This window comes from Onychomys torridus, chromosome 2 (genome assembly GCF_903995425.1).
Source record: "Onychomys torridus chromosome 2, mOncTor1.1, whole genome shotgun sequence".
Taxonomy (NCBI): domain Eukaryota; kingdom Metazoa; phylum Chordata; class Mammalia; order Rodentia; family Cricetidae; genus Onychomys; species Onychomys torridus.
The window spans coordinates 167,301,009-167,320,137 of NC_050444.1; the positions used below are offsets into that span (position 1 = coordinate 167,301,009).

Below are 19,129 nucleotides of genomic sequence, written 5' to 3' on the forward strand. Positions count from 1 at the left end.
ACCACCACTGCCCAGCGGTGGCTCACACTTTTAATCCCAGAATTTAAGAGGCAGAGGCAAGCAGATTTCAAGGCCAGTCTGGTCTATAGAGCGAGTTCTAGGACAGCCAAGGCTACACAGAGAAACCTTGTCTCAAAAAGCAAAAGCAAACAAACAAATGCACTGACCTACTCTACTACACTTGGTAACTCCAGCTGTGTCTGTTGTTTCCCATTGTGGCTGTGGAGATGACTGGAAGCTGAGCTGGCCTGGCCCCTGGTGTTGAGAGCATCAAACTGTCTCACCAGCCTAGGAGCAGACCCAAACTTGAAGTACAGTTTCTACTGAATGTATATCACTCTCGTGCCATTGAAAAGCTGATTTGTCCTAAGTCAGAGACTGTATATTTGCTTTCTTAAAGTACTTTGCTATAAATAGTTGCACTTTATTTTTCACAAGCAGAGGTGAGCCTGAAGGATTGAAATTTGCTTCATACTGTTTCTGTGGACCCCACCCGTGGGATTGTTGAGGGCAATGAGGATGAACTGAAACTAAACCATTTTCCCTCACATGTTGATAAAGCTAGTGTAGGTAGCTTCATGGTTTTACCATTTTCCTTTTTGAGAATTACCTATAGTTAAGAAGCACACGTGCACACGCCAAGATCAGTGATAGGAAATCTTCTAAGTTCACCTGATCTCTAGAGAAATAAAAAATATCTTTAAAGTCAGATATGGTGGTTATGTACCACTGTCTAAGCTTCTCTGTAGGCTGAGGCAGGAGGATTATCAGGCGGAGCCTGCCAGTGCAGGGTCTGCCTGGGTAACAGACTTTCTTATCTCAAAAATGAGAGAAAAGCCGGAATTGGTATCACATACCTGTTTTCCCAGTACTTGGGAGACTTTGGTTGAATTTAAGGCTAGCAAAAATAGCAAGACCCTGTTTCAATCTTCATTTAGGAAGGTTTTTTTTTGTTTTGTTTTGTTTTGTTTTCATAAAGATCCCATTAGTTCTGTTTTTATCAGGTGAACCTGTAACACCTTTGGTGGTGACATAAGTTGATTTTGTTTATGAAGAATTGTTGGTTTTACCAATGAACTATCAATAGATTGAGGAAGTTGGTCAAAGCAGAAGATGGATGGTTAACATTCCCTGTTCCTGTCACCCACTGCCTAATGGGCTGCTCCAGAGGCCATGCTGTATTCATAAGAAGGGTGTTTTTTATTTGTTTGGTTTTGTCTTTTTGCTTTTTTGAGACAGGGTTTCTCTGTGTAGCTTTACGCCTTTCCTGGAACTCACTTGGTAGCCCAGGCTGGCCTCGAACTCACAGCGATCCACCTGGCTCTGCCTCCCAAGTGCTGGGATTAAAGGCGTGTGCCACTGCCGCCCTGGCAGAAGGGTGGTTTTTAACTTTTCCTCTTTTTTTTTTTTTTTTTTCTCTCTCTCTCCATTTCTTCATTTGGTTTTTCGAGACAGGGTTTCTTTGTGTAGTCCTGGCTGTCTGTGGACCAGGCTGACCTCAAACCCACAGAGATCCCCTGCCTCTGCCTCCCGAGTGCTGGGATTAAAGGTGTGTGTCACCACTGCCCAGTTTTTTTTTAACTTTCCTGAGTCTTGCATCTATGTTGCAGAGTGAACCAATGAATCTGCTGCTCCTAGCATGCTTCTTGGATTTCTCTTTGAGATCTTGTGATTACCTTTTGAGTTCAGATTATATTTATTGAGTGTTCATCCTTAGTCTTTTATTACTGTCCATATTTCTTTTTATTTTTGGTCTTGGGGTAAAAAGGAAAAATGGTTTCTGAGATAGAAAATTATCAGACTTGGCCATTTGATGATTGATCTTGTCAAATTGATTGGATGAGACACATCTAGCAGATTAGTAAAATATAGTTCTGGGTATGTCTGTGAGAGTGTTTCTTTTTAATTTCTAATTTTATTATTGTGTTTGATGTATAAGCAAGGGTACACATATGCAGTAGAGGACAACTTTGTTTAAACGATTCTCTCTTCACTTCTGTGTGGGTTCCAGGGGTGAACTTGGGGTGCTAAGCCACTGAGCCATCTCAACAGCCAAAAGTGTTAAGACAGATTGTAAGGGCTATGATTGATCCTTTGGTTTCATAGTTATACTGGCAAAATTGAGAGGTGGTGGAGCTATCAGGAGTTAGGTTACAGGGAGCATGTCCTGGGGTTATCCTTTTTTTCTGTGATGTTAATATTTTTTATTTGATGTCCATGAATGTTTGCTGGATTGTATGTCCATGCACCACATATATGCCTGGTGCCTGAGGAGGTTAGAAGAGGGCATGAGATTTCCTGGACCTGGAGTTGATGGGCTGTTGTGAGCCATCACATGGGTGCTACGAGTTAAGTTCAGGTCCTCTAAAAAGTTCTGTTAACTGCTGAGCCATTTCTCCAGCCTGTTGGGATTATATCTTATACTAGTCTCTTCCTGCATGCCCCTTCCCTGCTTTATAATTTGACATCTTATCCTGTTATACCCTGCTCTCCAGGGTTGACTGACATCTCAAACTGAGCCACGTTTCTTTGCCAAGTTGCTTTTTCAGGCACTTTCTCATGATGTAAAAGTGACTATGATTCAATCCCCATGTTGAAGACCATTGATAGATAGAGCATTTGTGAGAGGGTCCTTCCTTTATCTGTAGCCCTGGAAATTTGTTTATTGATGAGGTTTTACTAATCTCAAGTTTCAGGTGAAGCTCATGTTTCTCTTGTTTTTGTTGAGTTTAAAATGGGAATTTCTGCCTCCTGGGAGTGTACCCTGCTCTGCAAACACAGTGGTTCTGGTTTAATCATGCTCTGTCATCACATGTCAAAGCAATGCCTAACAGTGATTTTCACTTGATTGCTGTTTATTTTCATGTGGTTGGTAGCTTTATTTTTTATTTTCATTTAATATTTTAAAGATTTATTTATTATATGAATGCTCTGACTGCATGTACATCTGAATGCCAGTAGAGGGCATCAGATCCCATTAATGGTTTTGAGCCACCATGGGGCTGCTGGGATTGAACTTGGGACCTCTGGAAGAGCAGACAGTATTCTTAACCACTGAGCCATCTCTCTAGCTCCCAATAGATATACTTCTTAAAAAGATTTTTGTTTTGTTTGTTTGAGACTGGGTTTCTCTGTAGCTTTGGAACCTATCTTGGAACTCGCTCTTGTAGACCAGGCCAGCCTCTATATCTATCTATCTATCTATCTATCTATCTATCTATCTATCTAGGGAAAGAGGTTTTAAAAATGGTGTGTATTGTCACAAATGTGTTCCTAAGCCAGGCACCAGTTTTCAATGAAATAACTCATCCAATTTTGCTAAAATGTTAATTACATCTCATGTATGTTCTAGAATAGGTCTGACATGTGGCCCGAAGGATATTTGCCTTACTCATCAGAGGTTTATCAAAGCTGATTGGCCAAGGTAGTTGCCGTGGCCATTCAAATGTCTGGATGTAATAGTACCTGGGTTTTCTCCTTTGGATACAACTCTCACTGTACTAGCAGTGAGATGTTCCTGCTAGCCATTGAGTTCATCACTTTCCTGAGGTCAGCCTTTGAAATAAGAAACTTGCCTGAGTTTCTTAGGGCATATCTTGAAAGCCTAGAAAAGCACCCTTCTCAGGAAGGGCTTAGTTGTGAGTTGAGCAGCCAGTATCCCATTCTGGAAATGCAAGTTGGAGCTGAACACTTGACCCCTAAAAATGAACAGTCTCTCCTGGTACAGTACTGAGGAATGGTGGTATACACAGGATGGCAGAGAGACTCAGCAATCTAGATACGGGTAGCCATACCCTGGACTGACTTTGATACCCTGTCCTGACTTTTTATTATACTCTAGGCTTACCATTACCTAAAGAAAGAAAAATGTTGTCACACAAAAATAAAGTAAATTAAAAAGAAAGAAAAGAAGCTGTGTTTTTGGTGGTCCTGTGGGTTCTAAGGGGCCCCAATAGGTACTTTATGGGCAGGCTTACTGGGGATACAGGTTGCCCCATACTCTGTCCCTTGCAGTGCCTGAATTCAGCCTTGTCCACTGAAATAAATCTCAGTCCAACATTGCTTCTCTAATTGCATTTGTCTCTGCTCTCGTGGTCATCACAGGTCTTCAGTGCCCAATATAGGCAAGCACTCTGAACATCTCAGGCCTCTAGACTTGGTACCTCTTTTCCATTTAATGGCCTAGTTGTGGTTTGGAGACCTTGCAATAAACAGTTCAACAGGCATTGATTATCTTAGGAGTTTAGTTCAGGAGGTAGGCTTTGGAAGACTGCATTTGTGAGAAGTGTTTTGATGTAATAGTGTATAGAATACTTTCAAGCATTTCTGCTTTCTGTTCAATGTGCTGGCTTTGCCATCACTTGGAATTTTGTGATAAGTTGTTAACAACGCCTCTGATTTGGTCTGTGTTCTGCCATCTTTGGTGCCTGTGAGACCTTCAACTCCCAGACCATGTCCTAGGATACCTGACAGCTTCTAAGACTGAGGACCATGTGCTTGGAATGAACATCCTTCCTAAAAGTTGTATTTATCTAAGTGTTTTCCTTTTCTTACTAACCCTTTTATCTAACAGTAATGCTGTTCATATTTCCTTCAGCCATTAGTCCCTGTACCCACTGTTCTCTGAGAGGCATTGTTTATAGAATGCTATGTGTGGGACATTGAACTTGGTATCAGCCTTGCAGTGAGCACACATGAATCTGGGGTCCATTGGGTGCTTTAGTCTTTGTTGGAGGGAGATCTGGGCATTTAACTAGCCTGAAATTGTGTGCATAACAGCAAAATTACAGTTTTTTTTATATTCATTTATTATATATACAGTGTTTTGCCTGCATGTGTGCCTGCACACCAGAAAAGGACACCAGATCTCATTATAGATAGTTGTGAGTCACCATGTGGTTGCTGGGAATTGAACTCAGGACCTCTGGAGGAGCAGCCAGTGTTCTTAACCTTTGAGCCATCTCTCCAGCCCCCCTAAAATTACAGTTTGGAAGTAGCAATGACATAATTCCATGTTGAGGATCACCACAACATGAGGAACCTGTATTAAAGGGTTACAACCTTAAGAAGATTGAGAACCACTGGGCTAGGTTTGTTAAAACTTAGTGAGGCAGCCAGATAGTGTAACAGGAAAGACAGTTGCTGCCAAGCCTGACAACTGTGTTCAATGCCCCCAATCTGTATCCTGAAGGAAAGAACTGACTCATACAAGTTGTCCTCTGACCTTTACATGTATAATGTGACATGTGCACCAGTGTGTGCAAGTAGGCACACACACACACACACACACACACACACACACACACACACACAATTTTTAGTGTGTTCAGTGATAGTTAATAGCCATTTCTGAGTGACACCTTTGGGACTCTCTCCGAATTGAGACTTTAGTTTTCTCTTCAGAATTGTGCTTTAGCAGGGCCTTTGTACTCCTAGCACCCAGGAGGCAGGAGGTAGGAAGTCTCTGAGGTCGAGGCCAGCCTGGTCTGGTCTACTGCAGAGAAACCTCATCTCAAAAACAAAACAAAACAAAATTGTGCTTTGTACCTTATTTTTAAACCACATTTAACTTGAGGTTAGGAGTAAAATAATTCCAGGTGGTGGTGGAATGAGCCTTTAATTCCAGCCAGAAGGATGGGTGAAACCTGTGTTTGGTGGTCTATTGCAGATTTATCCATAGCAGGAGCATGGGCCTGACTCAGGAAGTCTAAAGGCAGCTTCTTGAGAGGCAGTTGAGAGGCCCATGACTTTGGGGTGCTGATGGTATATATCTCCTAACAACAGATACAAGCATTTCATGGAGTCAGCCGAGTAGATGGTAGCAGAGCTGAGTGCACCAGTGAGCCCTAAGACCAGTAAATAACTGGCTGTTGTGCAGTTCCTGCCCTAGGCACACTTGCCCTTTCTCCAGAAGGCTGCTCATTCTGCCGTGGGTGGCTGGGCACAGATAAGAACTCAAGCCTTGTCCTGTGTTGAATTTGATGCTGAGAGCCTGCCTGTGAGTCTCATTGGTCTAGTCTTTCCTTTTTTTTTTTTTTTTTTTAATTTATTTATTTATTATGTATACAGTGTGTTCTGCCTGCATGTACGCCTGCAGGCCAGAAGAGGGCATCATATCTCATTGTGAAAGGTTGTGAGCCACCATATGGTTGCTGGGAATTGAACTCAGGACCTCTAGAAAAGCAGTCAGTGCTCTTAACCTCTAACAGTCTTGGCTGTCCTGGAACTCTATTTATAAACCAGGCTGGTCTTGAACTCTCAGAGATCCGCCTGCCTCTGCCTCCTGAGTGCTGAGATTAAAGGTACGAACCACCACCACATGGTGCTCTGGCCTTTCTTCATAGGGTGTTCTGTCAAAAGCCCTGTGCTCCGGGGAGGACAAAGACAGCCATTCCTTTGTGAGCGGCTAAGGATGCCTGGTTCTGTTCCTACTTGACAGGAAAGGTATCAGATGCTACTGTTATTTGAAGAGCCCATAGTTAGTGTCCATGAAGTCAGTTGTGGAAATAGCTTCTCTTTGGGAAACTGCTTAACTAGTAAAGACATGATTAGTACTACACCTGTAAAATCTTAAATTACAAGTGGATGAATGTGCATCCACTCCCAAGAGCAACTACTCAGAGGAATATGCTGTGTGATCCTGGAAGCAGGCCCCTAAGGTGTCAGCCCTCAGCTTCATGGCCCAGAGGTGGCCAGGAGATGACAGCATGTCAGCAGGTTCTGTGCATGTGGGACTAAAGTGCCTCTTAAGACTCTCATTTTCTTTTTCTGTAGCCCAGGCTGGCCTCGAACTCACAAAGATCCGCCTGCCTCTGCCTCTCAGGTGCTGGGATTAAAGGCCTGTGCCACCATGCCCAGCTTTCATTTTGGTTTTCGAGACTGGGTCTCACTCTATACCTACCTGGTTTAGAACTCACTGTGTAGCCCAGACTGCCTTTGACTTACTGTCAGTTCTGCTAAGTACTAGGATAACAAGCATAATCCACCATGCCTAGCTTATAGTTAAGACTTTCTTTTTTTATGGATGTGGATGCCTGGAAAGACCAGGAAAAGGGCATTGGGCCAGGCGTTGGTGGCACACACCTTGGATCCCAGCACTCGGGACAGGCAGATCTCTGAGTTTGAGGCCTGCCTGGTCCACAGAGCGAGTTCTAAGACAGCCAAGGCTGCACAGAGAAACCCTGCCTGGAAAAAAAAAAAAAAAAAAAAAAAAGTGAGGGAGGCATCAGCTCCCTGAAGCTGGTGTTAGTGGAGGGCTGTAAACTGTCTGTGTAGGAACTGAACTTGAGTCCGGAAGGTCAGGAAGCACCCTTAACTGCCGTGCCATCTCTCCAGCCTCTTCTTCTTTGAGACAAGGTCTCATGTGACCTAGGTTTCCCTCAGACTTGTGTAGCTTGAGTTGACCTCCTAGTCCTCCTCCCTTTATCTCTTGAGTGCTAGGATTACAGGTGTCCGCCAGGAATCCCAGCTCCAATGTTCCTCCTCTCCTGTATCCAGCCAGTTATATCACTGGGTATTAAGAAATTGAATATTCTATAAGGAGAACAGCTTGAATTATTTTGTCTGATGGTAAATCTAGAAGTTTTTTTAAATGATACTGAATTGTACTTCAGTTGTGAGACAACATCCCAGGTCCTGGGGCTCTTAGTGTGAACCCTGTCCCCAGAAAGCTAGCAGGGACAGGTGTGGGACTCCTGGGTCTGGTGGCAGTGGCTCTGCACTCAAGAGGAAGCCAGCACTTGGCCACTGTTGGCTCACTGCAAGTAGATTAAATCCATCCACACTTGGCCATAGCACAGCCCTCGGTTTTCAGGAATCTCACTCGAGGCACTGGCTAATTAGAACCAGAGGGCATAATCAACTTGACACTTTTACCCCTGGTTCCTCTGAAGCTTTGCTGGCAGCCCTGGGCTTGGCCAAGTGAGCATCAGCCTAAGCCTTGCTTAAGCTTGGGGCTCTTGGATGTTTTCCAGCTAACTGGCTGTTCAATGAGGTTGTCAAGAACAGAGCAACAAGGATAGAGCATTCTGGAAGAGTGGGCCTGTCTACTGTGTCCACCCATATGTCCTAGCCTAGCCTCTGAGCTAGTTTTTGGCTGGTTTTTGGAGTTTGTTGGAAGTGTCAAAATTGCTGTATGGTGGTGGCAGTGGTACACACCTTTAATCCCAGCAATCAGGAGGCAGAATTTGAGGCCAGCCTGGTCTACAGAACAAGTTCCAGGACAGCCAGAGCTACACAGAAAAACCCTGTTTCAATGCCCCTTCCCCCTCCCCCCACAACCTCAATTGTCAAGTTCAGGTGAGGTTCTGGCATAATTAATGTTTCCCAGCCTTCATTAAACAGCTAGGTCTTCACTTAAAAGTGTCTTTCCAAGCAAGACATGCATGTAAGTGTTGGAGATAATAACAAGACCTTTCCAGGCAGGGCCATCCTGTGACTACAGTTCTTGGAGTACTTTTGGGCCTGGCTCTGGTAGTGGAGAATGCAAAGTGGTGTTTCCCACTACCCCTAGCACTCTCCATGTGGCTTTCTCCAGCTCTTCCTTGGGGTCAGTGCTAAATTTAAGTACCTGGATCCTAACTAATTCCTGCCCAAAATGTCTACTCCTCCTCGTCCTCTGTCCCAGAAGTTGTACCAGCCACTGGGTACATTCTTTCCCCCAGGGCCTTTGAAGGACTCTGTAAGCCTGGATGCAGCTCTTCTTGCAGCCAGCAGGGAAACAGGAAGGGTACCATGCTTCAGGACCTAGCCCAAGCAGCAGCTAATGATGTAGGGAATGGAACTGCCTAGCAGCTCTTGGCCAGGTGTCTTCAAGTAGATTGGCCACTTAAATGTGTTACTGTCCAGAATGTAGGCAGCATTTTTAAAGCACCATGAACTTATTTAAATAAGTTGACACGTTGGTAAAATGTCTCAGCAGGTAGGAGCACTTGTGCTCAAGCCTGAGGTCGGCCCCTAGGCCCCACGTGATAGCAGAGAACTGAATCTGAATAGCCTTTCTGTTTCCCTAAAACAGGTGCTTGTTTTCTAAGTGTCCAGAGCAGCTCAGAGGAAACCTCTGACTATGGGTGCTCCAGGAATAGGATAGGGTGGCACAGTCTTGAAAGCCCCAAAGGCAGTGGTTCTCCTATCTTTTGTCAGGGTTGGGTTGATGGGCCTGAACATGGAGGTATCCTCTGGATTATCCCTTTGGGTTCAGCTGGCAGTCTCCCTGCGTTTAGTTGAACCAGAGCTTATCCCTTCTAAACCATCAGTGTGTCCCCAGTCCTTTCTATTGCTGAGGTTTGAGAGTTTTGGTGGAATCCGAGTATGGTGGTGCATGCCTTTACTCCTAGTACTCAGGAGGATCTCTGATTGGTGGATCTCTGAGTGCAAGGTCTAAGAGCAAGTGCCAGGACTACACAGAGAAACCCTGTTTCTTGGGGGGTGGGGGGTGGGAGGAGATTCAGTGGATTTTTCCAGATTTTCTTCCTGCTGTAGCTTAGCTTGGTTTCCTGGCAGCATTGTCTTTGCAGTAAGACTCCAGTTTGAGAGGAAACAAATGCTTTACCCTGTGCTTAGATGAGACAGTAAAACAGACAGGCACAGATAGTCAGAGCTGTGGTCAGATGATAGAGGAAAAGGCCACTGTCCTGAGAGGGGGAGGCCAGTGCTGTGCTTCTGCTTTCTGTCCAGTCAGAATGGCCAAGGCTATCTGGAGCCACTTGGCAGGTTTGGGTATAATAAAAATCATGACACTCCCAAGAAATCAGCACCTTCCTATTGTGGGGCAGTGGTGACCAAGCCTATGCTAAGGCCTAGAACTATGATGCCCCTGTTGACAAGGACCAACTTGGAACTCTGATAGGCAGGGAGACCATTTGTTTACAGGCAGGACTAGGTTAGTGAACAATTATTTATCCAAAGCTCCTTGACTCTGGTGTTCAGCTATACACAGAATGGAATTTTACATATGTTGGACAGAAATAAAAGGATCAAGCCCCGGCCAGAAAGGTTCCAGAACTGCAAGGACCTGTTTGACCTGATCCTCACTTGTGAAGAGCGAGTCTATGACCAGGTTGTAGAAGGTGAGTGCACAGAGCCTGGTCTGCCATTCAGGCTGTGCCACCAACAGTAGGCTGGAAGATTATGGTCTCAGGGATAAGGGTAGGCAGGTTAGGCATCAGGATACCCCCTCTCATCCTTTAACCTGTATGGACGTCTGGAGGATGGCCTGTGAGGTGTAAGCCAAGGACTGATGTCCAGCCAAACTACCTGTATGTCTCTATAAGCCTTGTGGCCTTCAGTGTTTGCTTTTCATTTTATAGAAATGGCCAGCATTTTATAGAAAGCGCTGTTGGTGACAGCACTGGCTGGCATAGTGTAGCCTTGAGTTGAGTGTACTGTTTACCAAGGTTTCTTCACTTAGCCTGTGTTGTGGGGCTGTTCCTCATGTTAGTTCCTTGGACTTGGATGCTCAGTCCTCGAGTTATAGTCCACAGAGTTCAGGGGCAGGTGTGGTGAGAGCTGGACTTGCACTCTGTTACCCAGTGTCTAGTAATACTTGTGCCTCTTTTTCCAATCAGATCTGAATTCCAGAGAACAGGAGACCTGCCAGCCAGTGCATGTGGTCAATGTGGACATTCAGGACAACCATGAAGAGGCCACCCTGGGGGCATTCCTTATCTGCGAGCTCTGCCAGTGTGTGAGTCTGAGCACCTGGGTCCTTACCAGAGGAAGTAGCTGCGATTGACTTCCTCTTGGGGCAAGAGGAGAGCTTCTCATCACTAGCAACTTATTTTTACATCCTGGTTAAATACTAAATTTTAAATAAAGACCAAGAAGTGCACACTCTAGAAAGTTATCCAATGGCTTTGGCTTGAAAACCTACCCCATTGCTTCTATTCATGGTAGAAGTGATGTGTGACATCTCCCAGATCATAGGCCTCTCTTCTGGAAGAACTGAATGATATTTCACTTTTTCCCCTGGTGGACAGCTAGAAGAGCTCACTTGGTATTGTCAAAGACAGGTCTGGGGACTCCCAGAGATACTTTTGTGTCCCTTTGCCTGATATTTTTTAATCTAGATATTTATCCTTCTCTACAGGCCCCTGGTCAATCTTGCAGCTTCCTAAGGGCTTGTGTACCTTCTGTGTGGAGGTGTCACACTGTTAAGATGCTATGGAGGGACTTTGTGGGAAGAGCCATGTGCCTTGTCCTGCCTTTTGCCCTTTTGTTTAGGTTGGCTGGCTGTGACAAAATTGATGTTCTCTTGGCTTACCAGGTAGAGGCTGATGTGGGGATCCATATTCCTGCTCAATTTAGCACACTTTCTACTTTCAGTGTTATTGCCGAGCTTGTGGTTTCGCTGATGATCTGGAGAAAGGGCTGTGTGGTCAGCAGCCAGCCCCCTCACTTAAAATGTTCAAAGACTGCTGGCAATGTCTGGCCACCTTACAGGTTTTCACAACCAGTAGAAGCTATTGGTGTCTGAGGGATCTAAGCTAGATGTGCTGTTAACATGCTGCAGTGCACAGGCTGCCCCACTACAAAGCATGTCAGCCTCTGTGCTGGACAATTCTAGGAAAATGCCTGTATCTTTGTGTGCCTTGCTTCACTCATTACAAGGTTCGGGTGGCACTGGTTGGTGAGGCTTTCGTGTACCTGTGATGCCTAAGAGTAGAGCCTGAGTTCCAGCCTTGAGGTCCAGTTCTTCCTAGCTCTGTCACTCTCAATATGGGGTGCTATGTGCTCATTGTGTAGGTCTGGAGCCCACCATCATCCATAGCAGGGACTGCCAGGAAGGGGCCATTGGGACAACCCTGAGGAAACGATCCTGAAGCTGGCCCCACTGCAGGAAGATGCAGCACAGTGCAGGGGTATGGAAGGCATGTCATAATGCCTGGGTGTCACTCAAGGCTTTGCTTTTCCCAGATCCAGCACACTGAGGACATGGAGAATGAGATCGATGAGCTGCTGCAGGAGTTTGAGGAGAAGAGTGGCCGGGCCTTTCTGCACACTGTCTGCTTCTACTGAGCCACCCATGGTCAGTGCATGACCTGTCCTGCACAGTCACCTTTGGAGCCACTTTTTCAATGTGTTTTCCCTTCTGATATTTGTTTCTAATGCTAGGTGTACATCACCAATGTACTGTACATATGGAATGAGAAGTACACAGAAATGCCAGATTGAAATCCATTGTTTTTAACCAAAAGAAATAAAGACGGTTTATTGTACAGCCTATAGAAAGTGTCTGTTGTTGGCCTGCCTGCCCCTTTTCTCTTCCTTGCTGGATTGTACAAAAACCTAAATAAAACAATAGGTTGCCTTATGGGGGCATGAGGGACTTGGAATCACCACAAAATAGGTGCTGCTGAAGACCTTTGATTTGGCCTGAATTTCTGGCCTGAACCCCTGCAGGGGGAGAGGCTACCCAGGGCCCTTAAGTCCAGCCCTGTGACATACCTGAGACCACCCTCTGAGAGACAGGGCCAGAATCCTACAGCCCAGGGCCTATGTGATCTAACACGTGATGGTTCCAGTCGGAACCTTTGGACACAGTGCACAGTGGGGTCTAGACTTGGGGCCAAGGTCAGCCCTCTCACACAGGGCAGGGTTGGTTCTTACACTATCAGCCCTGTGGACAGGGCAAGCAAGGGCCTGGAACCCCACTCGGTTCCCAGTATCAGAGGCGGCCACAAGACCATAGACACTGAGCTGCTAGGTTCAGGCTACTGTCCAGCACCCCTCCCTTCCCAGAAGCCTGCTAGCCATTCCCACCACCGCCAGGGTGCTCAGTGACATCCTTGTTTGGCTCACTCTATCTCTTGCCTTCCTACCTCTGGTCATGTAGTCATAGTTCCTGGCTCCTCTGACCTTGCAGGCCCCCCCCCCCCCCCCATCGATGGCATTTTCTTGCTGGAGAAGGCTGGGTGCTGACCTTGCTGCCCCTCTCTGGAACCAGGGGACTCAGGAGGAGGGGCCTTACTTGGAGAAGTAGAGCAGAAACGACCACCCGATCCAGGCTAGAAAAATTCCAGCGTGGCACTGGGCAAGGAGACCAGAGCCAAAACTGACGAGATGGGCCAGAATGTGGAGCCGAGACCCGAAGGGGAGGGGTCTCGGTCTGCGTCCCAGGGATAGGAGTGGAGAACCTCGATCCTGGATGCTGGCGCGGGGCGGCGAAGTCCCTCCCCAAAGGCGGAGGCAGGAGGAGGAGGGAGGAGATAGTGAGGAAGAAAAGGAGGGAGGGAGAAGCCTGGAGGAGGGAAAGGGGAGGAGGGAGGGGGCCGCCGAGCCGACCGCAGGGAGCCGGGCACAGGGAGCACCGGAGGGCGGAGCGGAGCGCGGCCAGCAGCGGGCGGCGGGCGAGCGACCCCACAGCAGCCCCTACATCTCTGCTGCCTGTGACCGCGCCTGCCCCCGGGGCCCACGGCGGCCTGGCGCACGAGCGCTGACCTCTGCGGAGGCGGCGCGGGCTCAGCATCGGGCCGGGGCCGGGAGGGGCACCGGGGCCGGGGGGAGGCGCTCCGGCCCGGCCCGGCCCCGCCCGATGTCCATGAGTGCGAACACCATGATCTTCATGATTCTGGGGGCGTCGATCGTGATGGTGAGCGGAGGGGCTTCCCGCGCGCGCCCCCTGCTTCTGCCGCCCGCGCGCGCGTCCACCCCACCTCGCTTCCTTGTTTACCGGCCCGTGCGGCCTGCGCTGCCCTCCGCAGCTTGCCCTGCGCTACCCTCGCTGCTACCTTGCGCGGCCCTCGCCCCGGCTGCCCTGCGCTTCCCCACCCACCCACCCACACCGGCAGCCCAACGCTCCCACTCGGCACCCCCTTCGGCCCGGCCCACTCCTCGCCCTGACCGGTCATGGGCTCTTCCAGGCCATCGCGTGCTTGATGGACATGAACGCGCTGCTGGACCGATTCCATAACTACATCCTCCCGCACCTGCGGGGCGAGGACCGCGTCTGCCACTGCAACTGTGGCCGGTGAGTGCGCCCCGGCTCTAGGCACTACACACGCGATCACACTTGTGCAGCGGGCCCTACTTTGCCGGTGCGCCCAGAGCAGGCTGGGCCGCAGAGCCTAGCTGAATGATGGGGCCCGCTTCTGCCCGCCAGGTCCTGGGGGAGGGGTTGCCAGCGGGAACCCCAGATCAGCCAGCTGCCTCCCTGGGAAAGGAAGCATGACTGAGTCTAATGTTAGGAACCCCTTCCTCCAGTTCCCTTAGAGAAACGGCTGCCACGGAGCCTCCTGGTTCAAGGCCTGGAGGCTTGAGAGCACCAGCCCTGAGTAGTGCCCACAGTGGAAGCAAGGAAGCTGGTTAAGCCTGGGACAGTAGTCTTGCCTATGGCCCAAGTCCCTCCTGGGTCTCCTGTGTCCATGGCAGGCAAGTGCAGGAGGTCAAGATAGAAAGGGCCTACCTTGAGGAACACCCGCCACAACTGATCATTGTGCAGAGGAGGAGCTGAAGTAGGCTGAGGTTTGTTCAAGGTCACAATGAGACCCACCACACCCTTCAGGGACCTCCCCTTCTGTGCATGTGTAGTGATGAAGTCTTCTGGCCTTGCATGTTTGTATGTCCATGTATGAAATAAACATCTTCTCATGAGCCGCGCATGTGTGTACTGTCTGTGCATATACATGTGCGTACACAGCGCACTCACACATCCGCATGCACTCATTCCAGAGATGCCCTCATGCGATAACCGTTGTCCCTACTGGACAGTCTAGGAGGAAGTGGAGATTTTAGAGGGTAGATTTGCTCAAGGTTTCACAACTAGAATTGAGCTAGAATCACAGACCCTCGGTTCCCAGCCCCACCCTCTGCTTCTGCTCCAGAGGTCTGCAAACACACAGTAGGTCCAGACAGCTGCATGTCTCCTAAGTGCATATATGGCTATGGGTACAGTCAAGTGTGTTGCAAATCATGGGCATTACAGCAAGTAGAAAGGGGATGCACATGCCCGCATATGCGTTGGACATAGTAGGGAAATTTGCTTTGTGGCCACACATTCCCAGAGAGCCCTGTGCTCCATCTTGGTGCATACCATCTGTGCCTCTGGTACATCAGAGGGCTCAGAAAATACATGAGATCAGCTCTGCTGTTCTCAGACCATGTCTGTAGGTGTGTTCTGAAGCCTTCCCAAGACAGAATCCACATCCTAGGCCCAGTCATTGGGCCCATGAGCACTGGGAATGGACACTACATATGGGGGCTGTTATAATGTGGTTGGTTCAGCACTGTCCATGACAGCACACTGAATGGTTTACCTGAGCACAGAGGGTGTATTCTTAGAGTCCATTTATACAGGTTATATATGTGCATCTCATGTAGCATCCAGAGTACTTGTGGACTCATGTAAACAGACACCTGTAGAGTGGAGCCTGAAGAAAGGCTTGTGTGCACAAAAATGTGGAGAGCCACATCCTCCTGTAGACAGTGTTTCTGCGTGTGTCTCTCTACATGTATGTGCTTTGTACACAACTCTACATACAGGGTATGTAAATTCGTTGTACAAAGCACTTTTGTATATTGATTACATATATATGTATTCAAAGTACATGTATATAAAACAATATACAGTTCAGTGTGCTCAGGGAAAATGTCAGAACATCTCAGTGTGGGTGCAGTGACTGCAGATTAGTTTGCAAATGGGATATCTGTGCACATACCATGTACACATGTGGTGTCAAGTTTGCCTATGTGTACATACTTTGCAGAATAATTGTACACATGTGTCTGCCTTATACATGGCTATTTTCAGAATTATAGACAGAACATGAATGTAAACTAATGTTCTGAACAAAGCACATCAGCAGGCAACATTTGTGTGTACACAAAGACCCATGCACATGACACAGAGGGGGTGGCTGTTTAAAAGCTGAGTGAATGTGCATCTATGTGTGACGCACCATGCTCATACCCAAAGTGTGCACAATGCATGGGTGTGGGGCTTGTGGGACCCATGTCCATAGTATACACAACTGTCCTGTGCATGCGGACAATGTGTATACCAGATACACATTGACCTCAAATGGACACAAGGCAGCATGTGTCATGAAGGTAGAACACATGTATGTACATATCAGGCATTCATTTGTACACAGCACATCCTGCTTTCTTTCAGAAGACCTAAGCCCCTACCTTCAGGGGCTTGGCGTGGGGTTAGGAGTCAGGCCAGGGGAAGAATTGTAGATACCCAAGTTAACTGTAAGGGCACAGGTCATAACCTCTAACCCCTGGATTCCTGAGGCCTCAGGTTGGCTGGCGCCTTACCTTGGCCTACTTATAGGCTACCTAGGGTCCTTCTTGCTTCCTTGATAGGTTCTTTGTGTATCCTTTCCTGGAAGTATATGTTAGGGACAGTCTAGAGGAAAGATGTGGGGGCCCAGGCTGACCCAATCCCACCAGAGCCTGTGACAATCCCTGGTGGTCTGGAAGCACTACTTCTCCATGGCCTGGAGCAGCCATACTTCTGTGCCAGGATTGGTAGCATCCATCCATCATCATCATGGACAGTGGCTGCACATGAGCAGATGAGTGATAGCTGCTAGGTGTCTCAGCCATGGTAGCTCCAGGAACCAACTAAGGGTAGGCAGCCTAAGCTTGGCCTGCTGGATTGGCCAAACTATAGACCACAGAGTTAGCCCTTGGGGTTCCTAGGAAGATCAGAAGAGGATTTGAGGAGTGTCACTGCTGCCCCTTCCTCTCCCTGCTCACCTGGGTTTGGGTTTAAAGATACCAACCCCACTATGAGGAAGCATCCATGTGGCCCCTACTGGGGCCAGGGACATCAGCAAATGGGCACAAGGGAGGAAGAGTTTGTATCTGGGGAAAGGCTGAGGGTCTACTATAGGCAGACACAGGTTCCAGCCTCTCACTGAGGAGGAAGCAGTGCAGGGCTAGGAATCGAGAAGCTATTTTCAGCAAGCATTTGAGGTGTCTTTAGATCCCACGTGGAGACTCAAAGGCAGCTGGAGCTCCTTGCAGACATGGTGGGCAGTGGAAAGAAGGCCCACCCACTAGTGGCTCTGGAAGTGGGTGGGCCAGGAAAGGCAGCCTCATAGCAAAAGCCCAGGCAGCCCTTATACTGTCAGCAAGATGAAAGGTGCTAAGAGTGTGGTCCCAATGGAGCTCTTGGTATCCCGACATCCAGACTGCTGGCTTTGTGGACCATCAGTTGGCCAACTCTACCTAGAAGGACAGGATAGAAGGACTTCCTGGAAGTGGTGTTGAGACATCTCTGAAAGGGGGGTGAGCAGCCAGTGGGAACCATACTGGAACTCCAGGGTAAGCTGAGATGATCTTAGAGCATGAAAGCAATGGACAATTCTAAGAAGCCTAGGACAGGAAGACAAACAGGCACAGTGTGGCTGAGGCACAAAGAGACCAGGGCCACAGTGGGTGCCTATACTCAGAAGGCTCTGAAACCTGTCCAGTGTGGACCTGAACAGCTGAAAACGGCCCATTATAAGAACAGTAAGTGGATGATAGACATATGGGTCTGTGGTGGACATGAGTGAGAGGAGAGACTCCCCAAACCTCCAGCAAAATGGGTAGGAGGTAGATATCGAAAGCCTTAGGCCCGAGGCAGGGATTGTGGAAGAAAAAGAACAAATTCCTGTGGGTGGCCTCCTGAGAGCAGTATGTAAAGGCCAAGAGGCATGTCTGGTGGGCCTGGGTCATTTGGGTGTGCTTGGCAGACCCTCAGGGCCAGTAGGTGAATGTGAACCCTGCTACAGGACTTTTGGAAGGATGGCGTATTGGGTGGAGCGTTTATCCCAGCCATTCCTACTCTCCTTGAACCTGACTCCTTATCTCCAGGGCTACAGTCTCCACCTGTCCCAGCAGTTCCGCCAGGTGACCTTATCTGTGCCTGGGGGTGCTTGTTTCCCCTCCCAACCCAGCACACACAGGGATTGCTTCAGAGAACTTCCCAGGGTGGCCCATAGGAGTCAAGCCATCCACTTTGGGTCCCCTAAACAGCCCAGCACGGACCTGGGGAAGGCTGGGCCAGGGTTGGCAGGAGAGGTGCCAGCCCACCCTGCCGCCCCCAGGCACCATATCCACTACGTGATCCCATACGATGGGGACCAGTCGGTGGTGGACGCATCTGAGAACTACTTTGTGACAGACAATGTGACCAAGCAGGAGATCGACCTAATGCTGGGGCTGCTTCTGGGCTTCTGCATCAGCTGGTTCCTGGTGTGGATGGACGGTGTCCTGCACTGTGCTGTGCGTGCCTGGAGGGCTGGTCGGCGCTATGGTGAGTGCCACGCGCTGCTGCGGGCACCACTTCTGGCCCAGCCTGGCCACCTGACTGCCCTGTCCCCCTGCAGATGGCTCGTGGACCTGGCTGCCCAAGCTGTGCAGCCTGCGGGAGCTGGGCCGGCGGCCACACAGGCCCTTCGAGGAGCCTACAGGGAACATGGTGCACGTGAAGCAGAAGCTCTACCACAACGGCCACCCCAGCCCACGGCACCTGTGAGTGCACAGGACTCGGGGCTGGCGTGCACATGTAAAGGGACCTCGTGGACGCTCAGCTGGCAAGACGGGACTGCGGCCTCAGGCCCAGGGTATGCTGGGCTGTGGCCAGCTGGGCTGTGGCCAGCAGGCAAATCCAGTGGAAGGTGCTGTCTCTTCTTTTTATAAAGGGGGTCGGGTGGGGGCTGGGGTCGGGATGGCCACTGGGCTTCAGGGACAGCAACCTGGTTTCCACAGTGAGGACACAAAGGCAGGCTTTTAGAGGTGCTGGGGCCAAGGGTGGTGGGTTCACAATAGGGACAGACATGGCCTGGATCACGCTATCCTAAGGCCACATCTCATTGAAAGCCACTGTTTCCTGTGCACCTGTTGTCCATCCGTCCGTCTGGAGGGGAGGGATGTTGTCAGGGCCTGCGCCCATCTGCACACGGGAGCATGTGCATGGGGCGTGTGCGACTGGAGGACTGGAGGGTGGGACTGGAAGGGCGGGCCCCCAGCAGCAATAAAGATGTGGTGGCCCCAGGTGTCCCAGCCCTCACTGTGAAGCCCACCCTGCCTGGCCAGTAAATTCTCCAGAAAGCTCCAGCCTCTGCTTCTTCCATCATCTTTGATACTAGGGGCTACTGAGGGCTCCATCTAGACCCCCCACCTCAGCCAAGAGACA

The 19,129-nt window shown here is 49.0% G+C and overlaps 2 protein-coding genes across 2 annotated transcripts in view; both read left to right on the forward strand.

Moving 5' to 3' along the window:
• The window catches only part of Ssu72 (SSU72 homolog, RNA polymerase II CTD phosphatase), a 33,034-nt gene extending 20,812 nt beyond the window's left edge, over positions 1–12,222 (forward strand). The window contains exons 3-5 of the mRNA XM_036179289.1: positions 9,928–10,067; positions 10,566–10,684; positions 11,914–12,222. Coding sequence (XP_036035182.1) covers positions 9,928–10,067; positions 10,566–10,684; positions 11,914–12,015 — 361 coding nt within the window. The 3' untranslated portion in view covers positions 12,016–12,222. The remainder of the gene's footprint in view (positions 1–9,927; positions 10,068–10,565; positions 10,685–11,913) is intronic.
• Positions 12,223–13,240: 1,018 nt separating this feature from the next.
• Positions 13,241–19,050, forward strand: Tmem240 (transmembrane protein 240). The gene is made up of 4 exons (XM_036177461.1): positions 13,241–13,588; positions 13,860–13,966; positions 18,039–18,247; positions 18,321–19,050. The coding sequence occupies exons 1-4, from the start codon at positions 13,532–13,534 to the stop codon at positions 18,467–18,469; spliced, it is 522 nt and encodes a 173-aa protein (XP_036033354.1). The 5' UTR covers positions 13,241–13,531; the 3' UTR covers positions 18,470–19,050.
• The last annotated feature ends 79 nt before the right edge of the window (positions 19,051–19,129 follow it).